Genomic DNA, 11,751 nt, shown 5'->3' on the forward strand with positions numbered 1-11,751 from the left:
GGGCATGAACATAATCAGTCCCTCATGCAGCTCTATATGCGCACAGAGAGACAGAACCACCGAGAGAGAGAGAGAGAGAGAGAGAGAGAGAGAGAGAGAGAGAGAGACAGACAGACAGACAGACAGACAGACAGACAGGCAGGCAGGCAGGCATTGGAGAATGAGCAGACAGACAGACAGACAGACAGAGACAGACAGACAGACAGACAGGCAGGCAGGCATTGGAGAATGAGCAGACAGACAGAGACAGACAGACAGACAGACAGACAGACAGACAGACAGGCAGACAGACAGGCAGGCAGGCAGGCATTGGAGAATGAGCAGACAGACAGACAGACAGACAGACAGAGACAGACAGACAGACAGACAGGCAGGCAGGCATTGGAGAATGAGCAGACAGACAGACAGACAGACAGACAGACAGACAGACAGACAGACAGACAGACAGACAGACAGACAGACAGACAGACAGACAGACAGACAGACAGGCAGGCAGGCATTGGAGAATGAGCAGACAGACAGAGACAGACAGACAGACAGACAGACAGACAGACAGACAGACAGACAGACAGACAGACAGACAGACAGACATGGTGAAGAGGGGGTGGGTAAGAGGAATATCAATATGATGGTGGCGGGGGCCTTTATATTCTGGTAGTGCCTTGCGTTTTAATCGCTGATAGCGGTGACACGGTGAACTGATGCCATGTCAAAACATCGGTGCTCTGAGTGGCACCTGGGGAGCTCTCGTCGCCTGGTAAGTGGACGTCTGGGTGCGTGTTGGCAGCCGGCTGCATGGCTCCCTCACGTCAGGCGGTGTGGCAGAGTCAGTCAGAGATGGGGGGAGAGGAGGATCAACAGGCTTTACTCCCCAGAACAGCCAGCTTACAAAAATAAGTAGGCCAGGTCGGATAAGCCTGCCAGAGATATTCCATTACAGCTCTAATTACCTGACGGTAAACAATACCACAACCAGCCAGGACGGAGCGTTAGGTCCTGAAGGTGGTGTCATCACCACCGGAAGTGGGAAAAGAACAGGGTGGCTCTCAAATATTTGATTTATCTCCACCCGAAGATGTAAAGCCAGGAAAATGGGAAATTAAGCAACAATCAAATAAAATCCAAATTTGAACATTTGCCTTCGATTGGCAGAGAGCTGTTCCTTCATGTTCATTTTCTTTCAGCTGGCTATCATCACCTCCTCTTTCCTTTCCTCACCACTTTCTCCTAACCCTTGGAGACAATACAGGGGGAACAGGTGGAGTGTGGTCACCAGGTAGCCAGCCAGCCTGTCATTGGTTCATCTCAGGACCCAGGTCAGACCTAGCCCAGCAGGGGCTGTGGGTTGTAGACGATGGGCTCTGGGCATCCTCAATCAGCGCAGACAACCAGAAACTGGGCTCTCTAATAGGGACAAATTGGCAATGTCTGTGCGGCCCGGTGCTGTGCGCTAGGATCTGTGGATTGATAGTGATGCCTAATGATCCCCCTGGGTAGATCAATACCAATAATCCTCTTTCTTGCCTATCCTCCTTATTGGCAATAGAGAACCAAGAGTAGCAGGGGAAAACTGCAGTGTGGAGTGACAGGGCCGGGAGTTCAGCCTCCCGTGGACTTTCACTACACACACCCATATACACACATAGACACCAACGTAAAGCACACACCCATATACACACATAGACACCAACGTAAAGCACACACCCATATAAACACATAGACACCAACGTAAAACACACACCCATATACACATAGACACCAATGTAAAGCACACACCCATATACACACATAGACACCAACGTAAAGCCCACACCCATATACACAAAGACATCAATGTAAAGCACACACCCATATACACACATAGACACCAATGTAAAGCACACACCAATATACACAAAGACATCAATGTAAAGCACACACCCATATACACACATAGACACCAATGTAAAGCACACACCCATATACACACAGACACCAACGTAAAACACACACCCATATACACAAAGACACCAATGTAAAGCACACACCCATATACACACACATAGACACCAATGTAAAGCACACACCCATATACACACACATAGACACCAATGTAAAGCACACACCCATATACACACAGACACCAACGTAAAACACACACCCATATACACAAAGACACCAATGTAAAGCACACACCCATATACACACACATAGACACCAATGTAAAGCACACACCCATATACACACATAGACACCAATGTAAAACACACCCATATACACAAAGACACCAATGTAAAGCACACACCCATATACACACATATACATCAATGTAAAGCCCACACCCATATACACACATAGACACCAATGTAAAGCACACACCCATATACACACATATACATCAATGTAAAGCACACACCCATATACACACATAGACACCAATGTAAAGCACACACCCATATACACAAAGACACCAATGTAAAGCACACACCCATATACACAAAGACACCAATGTAAAGCACACACCCATATACACACATAGACATCAATGTAAAGCACACACCCATATACACACATATACATCAATGTAAAGCACACACCCATATACACACATATACATCAATGTAAAGCACACACCCATATACACACATATACATCAATGTAAAGCACACACCCATATACACACATAGACACCAATGTAAAGCAAACACCAATATACCCAAAGACATCAATGTAAAATTAGACATATACATCTGCCACAAAAACTCCCACGTTTGGCTGTAGAGAGGCTACAGTTGTCGATCTAGCGAATACAGTCATATACTGTACCTCCTTACACACACACACACACACACACACACACACACACACACACACACACACACACACACACACACAAATCAGAGTCATACTGTCCACATGCTCGGTGTGATCAATATTTATTTTTCCTTTATGTATTTATTAGTGTGTTCAATTTCACTGGCCAATAAGGCCTACTTTATATTAATTACTTCTGAGGCAGTGCAGCCACAGGCTCCAAATGTTTCATTGAGATGTGATCTGTAGCAAAGCAAACCTTATGTTCACGTAATGCAATTAAAACTAAGTCCACAGCATCACTAAGAGAAATAAATGATCCCGCATTATTCATTTTTTTCACTGATATTGGAAAAGCATTTGTTTCATGCACCGCATACTTAATATTTTTGCAGCACCTGCAAATACAACAATATAATTTCCAAGCTCACATTATGAAAATTCTTTAACTCAATGCATCATCACTAAATATGACTGACAATATTAATTTATTTTCTGATTCACTAAAGATTTTTGTTAAAATTTTATTTTATCTTCATAACTTTAACCACAATCCAAATCTTATCATCAGAGTACTTGATTGGAAGGTATGAAATGGCTTTGTCTGTTTTAGTGAAGGCTTAAAGCTAGAATCCTTAATTGAAACAGTAACAGAGCATTCAACCCATCTCTGAGGGATGGGCCTGGAGAAATGTAACCACTCTCAAATTCATAGACAGCTATGATTGCAAGGATTGACCATCCATGATGCCAAAAGTATAGTTTTAACCATACAGTGATTGTTTACATTTACTTTGTAAACATTGAAGTGTTCTGAAGGGGTACAACAGTTGAACTAAGCTCATGAGGCATTTACAAATTATATTCTTTAAGAATCACTGGGTACATGTAATTAATGAATAAGTCCAAAAATGTATGTAGCAACTAAGGACTCTAGTGTTAAAATAAATATTTACCAAGGATAGTTTGAGTAGGTGTGGAGCTCACCCTTGCAAAAAAAACACGTCAAATTTGCAGTCATACAGTATATGAAATAGCTGTTTTCACATGTTGAGCATATACTTCTTATTTTTCTCTTGTTCTTTTACCCCTTTTTCTCCCCAATTGGTAGTTACAGTCTTGTCCCATCGCTGGAACTCCCGTTCGGAGTCGGGTGATGCGGAGGTCGAGAGCCATACGTCCTCCGAAACACGATCCTGCCAAGATACACTGCCTGTTAAGAAACTGCTTGCTTAACCCGGAAGCCAGCCGCAGCAATGTGACGGAGGAAACACTGTACAACTGGCGCCGAAGTCAGCGTGCATGCGCCCGGCCTGCCACAAGGAGTCGCTAGACCCCGATGGGACAAGGACATCACGGTCGGCCAAAACCTCCCCAAACCCAGACAACACTGGGCCAATTGTGCGCTGCCTCATGGGTCTCCCGGTCATGGCCAGCTGTAACACAGCCTGGGATCGAATCCGGGTCTGTAGTGAAGCCTCAAGCACTGCGATACTACTGCACTGTTGGAGCTCGGAAGACAAGCATTTCGCTACATCCGTAATAAAATCTGCTAAATATGTGTATGTGACCAATACAATTGGATTTGATTTAGACAGCCGCGACACTCAGTGAGCATTTATTTCACATGTGAAAAACATGAACTTGCAATTCCACTTGTGAAAGTGAGATTTTCAAGTTACAATTCACAAATTGTATGTGTGGGGTACAGAGATGAGGCATTCATTCAAAAATCATGTTAAACACAGTCCATGAAACTTATATGACTTGTTTAGCACATTTTTACTCCTGAACTTATTTATGCTTGCCATAACAAAGAGGTGGAATAATTATTGACTCAAGACATTTCAGCTTTTAATTTTTTATTTATTTAGGGAGAAACACAATACCCACTTTGATATTATGGGTTATTATGTGTAGGCCAGTAACAAAAAACCCAAATTGAATCAATTTTAAATTTAAGCTGTAACACAACAAAATAACACAACATAATGTGGAAAAAGTCAAGGAAAAGTGGTGAAAAGATTACATTGAGAAAAAAATTTATGTGGGGGATTTATTTTTCACGAGGGGAAAAACATGTGAAACGTACTCATAACATGATGCAGCCACCACTCTGCTTGAAAATATGGAAGTAGTTTACTTACGATAATATCATTTATCTTTCCATTTATCGCCAAGTAAAATGGAATAAACATATTTGAGAAAAAAACTCACGTGGGGATATCTTTTTCACAAGAGGAAAAACATGTGAAATGTGTCTGAATCTTTTTTGTAAGGGCAGGATGTTGTTCAGCAGTGCAAGGTGTGTGTGTGTGTGTGTGTGTGTGTGTGTGTGTGTGTGTGTGTGTGTGTGTGTGTGTGTGTGTGTGTGTACATGCTCATGTGTCTGTGCTCGTGCTTGCATGCATTGTGTGTTTATGTGTCTGTGCGTGTGGTTGAGTGCATTGTGTGTGTGTGTGTGTGTGTGTCCATGTTCATGTCTGAGCGTGTGTATATGAGCTCTGTCTCTGCAGTCATAAAGCCTCACGTCAGCCCACCGCCCCCTGCCCCCCTCTCACACCCCGTGGTCCTGCAGCTGATTACTCCCACCAAACACATCCATACACTTTAGCCTAGCTGTCACAGTGCATACTCATTACCCCCTCCACCGCCCAGCTGACTCCACACGGACACAGCACACCAGCCCTCCCTGGACACGGCTCCATGACCAGGGGCAGAGAGAGGGAGGAAGGGAGTTCTCTATTCATTTATTGTAGCATAAGCAATGCGTTTTCAAATATGTTTCTTCCATTTTACTTGGCGATAAATGGAAAGATAAATTATATTCTCGTAAACTACATCAAAAAAGTACGTCAAAAATATATTGGACTACATTTGATTACACAGTAATTACACACTGCTCACACAACTTTGTAATATTCAAGTAATTGAGAATACTATCCAAATAATGGGATCAGTGCATTAGAGGTTTTCTGTATGATAGTCCATAGTGTAATGAAAATGCCATCATGATGTCTTCCTCTGCCATTGATTTTGGTGTCAATCGTGTATGCAGTTGAGCATATTTACTCCCTGAGAAGAACCAACTGGAGGAGGCATCCACTGAGTGAGGACAAACTGTATCAGTATTATACATCTGATCAATAGACAGACGAGAGACAGAGGAGAGGAGTAGGAGAAAGTAAATAAAACTGAGATTTGAGAGACGGGGGACCTATCCATCTCCACAACAAGCCTGTCACTGTCCCCCATCAGACGAGCTGCTGGACATTTGTTTTTGGTGGCTGAGAGTGTAGTGTAGTGTGTGAGAGACTCTGGAGGGTAGAAGGGCTGGTGGGTTGGAGAGTTAGAGGGCTTGAGGGTTGGAGGACTGGAGGGCTGGAGGGTTGGAGGGCTGCAGGGTTGGAGGGTTGGAGGGCTGGAGGGTTGGAGGGCTGGAGGGTTGGAGGGCTGAAGGGTTGGAGGGCTGTAGGGCTGGAGGGTTGGAGGGCTGGAGGATTGGAGGGGTGGGCTGGAGGGTTAGAGGGCTGGAGGGCTGGAGGGCTGGAGGGCTAGAGGGCTAGAGGGTTAGAGGGTTAGAGGGTTGGAGGGTTAGAGGGTTGGAAGGCTGGAAGGCTGGAGGGTTGGAGGGTTGGAGGGCTGGAGGGTTGGAGGGTTGGAGAGCTGTATGACACACTCCTGCTCCTATCTCCTGTCACAGAGGCACATCTAATCAATGAAATACTCCATACACACACAAACACAAATACACACACACACAGACACACAGTGTCATATAAGGGCCCTCTATGAGGAAACCTGTTGATTTGGACATGGACGGCAGATGATAAAGCAAAGCTCATCAGTGGTGTGAGGATAGAGGTCAGACACAGACATGGACCAGTCAAAGAGAGAACCCAACTATATAGAACCAGAAGTCTCTGAGACATCTGCCTTAGCATAGGGTGGTAATAGAGAGAGGACGGGGAACAGTGGGATGGGGAGAGGTAGAAAGGGGGGGGGGGGGGGGTGAGAGACAAGTGTGAATAGACTGGGACATAGGGGGATAGTGTTAGAAAGAGAGAGATAGAAAAAGAGAGAGAGAACTAAAAACCACTGCTCTGTGCCCCTCTAACCCCTCTCCCCGAGCAGAGGGAGAATTACAACGGATTCCATTTCTTTCTGATGGTCTTAGCACAGCTCTTCGAATAGACACCATTCCACACAGAGTCCTGCTCCTAAGAGGGACAGTTAAGATATGTCTTATAATAAATAAAACAAGTATTATTATTGAAATTGAAATGTACCTTACCTCAGGTTTTTCTCTAAAACTTGGCACAGAGAGTAAACCTGTCTTATATATTCCCTATGGTGAATTATCTACTACTGGGAAATATTCTGCATGATTTTAACCTTCACCAGAGGAAAAACACCAAACCCAGCAGGAGAGGAAAGAGAAACATACTCGGAGGAAGCCCAAAGTACGTAAGGATGGCTGGTGGTGGTCCGGAGGTGGGATTTCAGATAAAACACCTGAAAGCTTTTTCCTGCAATCCAGAGCCATAATCACTATGCCTAATTCTATGTAAAAAGGTCACTATGCCTAATTCTATGTAAAAAGGTCACTATGCCTAATTCTATGTAAAAAGGTCACTATGCCTAATTCTATGTAAAAAGGTCACTATGCCTAATTCTATGTAAAAAGGTACTCTAACTTGACTGACAGCCTGAAATGCCTTCTTGGTAGCTAGTTATGAGGTTGGGAGATTAGGAACCTATATAAACATAAAACATTTAGGGGGCCGTGCCCTTGTGCCCTCTATGGGCATGCATACTTACACAAATACCTCCATAGAGGAGAATTACATTATTCTTTGATTTAACCTTTATTTATCCAGGTGAATCAATTAAGAACAAATTCTTATTAGCAATGATGGCCTGGCAAATGGGCATTAAACGTGCTGCATCATTTGCAACGTGACCAAGGGGTAAGGCATTTGGATGTCCATTCATGGACATTTCCTGGACATCATTCATGTCCAGATGAATGGACATGAAACACAGGTTTAAACACACAGGTTTAAACACAGACCTAAGAGAACAATAGTAATTTAGGTATTCAAAATGGAGTACGAAAAAAATGGAAAATGTGGGAAGGAAAATGTTTGTTTTGTGCTTAAAAATCAAATGTATACGTTTGATGTTTAATTCTGCACTTAAACAAATATTTAATCTCAAATGACCAACTTTATCGATTCAATCCATCCTTTTAAACTAAAGAAGAATGTCAAAAGAAACTCCTAACAAAGGAAATTATTCCTCCTCCTTGGCTGTTTCCTCTACCTTACCTTCTATCTCCCTATCCTTGTATCCCACTGCAGAGCGGAGTGCAGCGCTTAAACGGCTACACTAATTCATTACATCATTATGTCATCTCATACTAATCTGAACAGTGGCCTGCATTGCTTTGACATGCAAATGAAGTAGGGAGGCAGCAATCATCATGTCTTGTCAACGGAGGGAAAATACAACCCCGAAGCTGCGGCTTCCATTTCCCCCTCTGCTCTTTAACTATCTCTCTATCTATATTTCCCTCTTCTCCTCCCCTCACTTGTTCCCCTCCTCCTTCTCCATCTCCCCCTGCAAGCAGGCACGCAGGCAGGCACCCCAACAACGCAGAGGCCAGATCACACCAAACACCAGCAATCTGTTGAAGATCAGGCTCCCTATAGAGAGCATATAAACAGTGCTGCTTGTGGCACGCTCACGTACCCCCCAGCCCCCCTCCCCTCTGCCTCCACACGCGCCCCTCATCTGCATATTCATAAAAAAGGCCCTCCGCCGCCTCGCAGGCAGCTGGCTGGCACACTCCTCATTAGCAAACCCCTCCCTCCCAAAAACCTCATCAGCACGCGCCACCAAGCTAACGAAAGGCGGGCAAGTGGGCAGCGAGGACCACACACAAAACCACACGCGCATATACACACAACAGCAGAGCAAACAGAGAGAAATCAGAGATAGGCAGAGTTAGAGAGATCTGGTGATGTGAGCTCTGCCAGTGCTCCTCTAATTTGAACCCCTCCCTCCTCCGTTTCGCTCTTTCTCTCACTTTCTCACTCACTCCAGTCCTCTCATCATCTGGAACCTGGTGACGAGTGGCCCGTTGTAATACACAGCCGCTAACCAATCAATCAGCAGCATCGTAATCAGCAGCGCAGAGACAAAAAAAAAGCCCACAACTTACCCTGGGTTGTCTCCAGTCTCCTCAGCCCCTAACTTACCCTGGGTCGTCTCCAGTCTCCTCATCCCACAACTTACCCTGGGTCGTCTCCAGTCTCCTCATCCCACAACTTACCCTGGGTCCTCTCCAGTCTCCTCAGCCCACAACTTACCCTGGGTCCTCTCCAGTCTCCTCAGCTCAGGGGAAAGTCTTGACCAGTGCTGCAGACAATTGGACTATTTCACCAGAACAAAAAATAAATATTCAGATAGTACCTCATGCCATATTTTTAAAAAAAAATCCAAACAGATAGGATTTTTTTTCACTGCATCATAAATATGCTACAACATATAAAGTCTCTCTCTCTCTCTCTCTCTCTCTCTCTCTCTCTCTCTCTCTCTCTCTCTCTCTCTCTCTCTCATAAAATGCTGGTGAGTGTGATATCCTGCAGATCTGTTGGACTGTGTGTTGGGGTGGGGGGGAGCAGGGTAAGCAAGGGAGGGTCAAAGCTAAATGTTCTACAAAGAACAGGGAGACTGAAATAAAAGCATTCCCTCCCTTCTCTTTCCTTCCTCCTCTCTCCCCCTGCTTCCCTCCCTCCTTCCCTCCGTCTCTCCCCTTTCCGTGCTCACAGGCATTCCCTCTCCAGACTTCAGCATCCTTTGAGGGGGTTAGCTGTCTCTAGGAGAGGAAGAGGTAATGCCACCTAGCAGCCTTGTACATGTTTGCCTTGGGGGTGAGATAGCTGAAAAGCCATGCCCTATCATCACTTTTGAGGCATGCAGGAAAAAAGCAAAGACAAGGAAAACATGCTGGTGGTTTTACACAACCCCAAAAAAGATCTGATGCTGAATTTAACATAGGATTACACAAAACCCCTATTCTGAACCTGTACACAGAATCCCCATTTCAACAGAGATGCTGTGATTCCTCTCCTCCCCCTTACAAAGGAGCAGTGGTGTAGAAACTGCACAAGAACCAGCTAGCTACTGCCTGGCATCTATGTTTAGTCCTACAATATAACTCAACCTAAAAAGCACCCAGAGAACGCTATGTTGATACATTCAAATGCTCAGGAGCTTTTTCACAGGGATATAGAATTCCTAAAAGAGTACACATGCACTAGAAGTGGTTCCCTGTATGTCTGGTGTATCTGGGTGTTAGGGAGTGACACCCAGAGGATCAAAGCAGGGTGGTGAATACCTAACGAGGGGGAACTGTTTCTCTCACTGCACCCGGTGCACCTGTGAGGCCCTGCCCACCTCATCCAGACAGTTGTCTTGCTTAACTAAGAGTGCTCTGCGAGAGAGAAAACATAGGCCAAATCAAACACAGACATGCCTCTCCGGGACTCGTGGGGATCCATCTCTTGCTGATATTAGGGGAGCGGTGGAGAGACTGGGAGGGAAGAGGAGGTGGGGGCAATGGGTCTGTTGGTTCCTTTGAGTCCTGTCCTGCTCTCTCTCTCTGTTGTTTTATTCATCTAGTTTATTTCAGCTGCTGCCTACCAGCTTCTCACCCGGGAGTCTCTTCTGCCCCCCTGACCCCTAACCACACCCTCCCCCTCCCCTCCACTGTTCAAATAAACACACACACACACACACGGCTGGTGAACACTCACTCTCTCACCTGGCCAGATGACTCTGCTTGGCTTCTCCCTGACCGACCCAGGGAAGGTGGGCTTCCCCTGGCCAGATGACTCTGCTTGGCTTCTCCCTGACTGACCCGGGGAAGGTGGGCTTCACCTGGCCAGATGACTCTGCTTGGCTTCTCCCTGACCGACCCAGGGAAGGTGGGCTTCCCCTGGCCAGATGACTCTGCTTGGCTTCTCCCTGACCGACCCAGGGAAGGTGGGCTTCCCCTGGCCAGATGACTCTGCTTGGCTTCTCCCTGACTGACCCGGGGAAGGTGGGCTTCCCCTGGCCAGATGACTCTGCTTGGCTTCTCCCTGACTGACCCGGGGAAGGTGGGCTTCCCCTGGCCAGATGACTCTGCTTGGCTTCTCCCTGACCGACCCAGGGAAGGTGGGCTTCCCCTGGCCAGATGACTCTGCTTGGCTTCTCCCTGACTGACCCAGGGAAGGTGGGCTTCCCCTGGCCAGATGACTCTGCTTGGCTTCTCCCTGACTGACCCGGGGAAGGTGGGCTTCCCCTGGCCAGATGACTCTGCTTGGCTTCTCCCTGACCGACCCAGGGAAGGTGGGCTCCACCTGCAGAGCACATGTAGCTGTAGATATGTACCCCTCAGAGCCTTTAGAGGGAGGGGATCCATGACAAACACTGCTGACTACAACACTCACTGGACATACATGCTTCTGCAGCACAGCCATTGATGTCTACACACACAACAACACTGAGGAGATAGGAAACACCAGTGCAACACTGCTAAAAGTTAACTTTCCAAAGCATTGGATGATTATTACAGTAACAAAGCTCTGTAAATGAAAACATTGGATGAATACAGCAGTGAATTCTGAGAATTGTGCTGCAGCAGAAAGAATCCTCCATGTTCTCAATGAGGAGAGACACAGAATGTACACAACATGGCAGCACTGTGTTGTAATGCACCAGTCTACTGAAAGCAGCACTGTGTTGTAATGCACCAGTCTACTGGAAGCAGCACTGTGTTGTAATGCACCAGTCTACTGGAAGCAGCACTGTGTTGTAATTCACCAGTCTACTGGAAGCAGCATTGTGTTGTAATGCACCAGTCTACTGGAAGCAGCACTGTGTTGTAATGCACCAGCCTACTGGAAG

The 11,751-nt window shown here is 45.9% G+C and overlaps 1 protein-coding gene across 1 annotated transcript; it reads right to left on the minus strand.

Moving 5' to 3' along the window:
* Positions 1–6,142: 6,142 nt before the first annotated feature.
* On the minus strand, positions 6,143–11,305 carry LOC118944565 (proline-rich receptor-like protein kinase PERK12). Its single transcript, XM_036964563.1, has 4 exons — positions 11,295–11,305; positions 10,625–11,204; positions 10,337–10,393; positions 6,143–6,355 (listed from the first exon to the last, which is right to left on the minus strand). Exons 1-4 carry the CDS (start codon positions 11,303–11,305, stop codon positions 6,143–6,145), a joined length of 861 nt encoding a protein of 286 aa, XP_036820458.1.
* Positions 11,306–11,751: the final 446 nt, after the last annotated feature.

Source organism: Oncorhynchus mykiss, chromosome 26, assembly GCF_013265735.2.
Source record: "Oncorhynchus mykiss isolate Arlee chromosome 26, USDA_OmykA_1.1, whole genome shotgun sequence".
NCBI classification, from domain to species: domain Eukaryota; kingdom Metazoa; phylum Chordata; class Actinopteri; order Salmoniformes; family Salmonidae; genus Oncorhynchus; species Oncorhynchus mykiss.

Bases quoted from the DNA above. Each gene is read 5' to 3' on its own strand.
- LOC118944565 (XM_036964563.1), bottom strand. The intron at 10,394-10,624 runs GTGAGAGAGTGA...CTTCCCTCCCAG, and splicing joins AAGCAGAGTCATCTGGCCAG to TCTCTCCACCGCTCCCCTAA. The intron at 6,356-10,336 runs GCATGTCTGTGT...CTAACCCTCTAG, and splicing joins TCCCCACGAGTCCCGGAGAG to CCCTCTAGCCCTCCAGCCCT.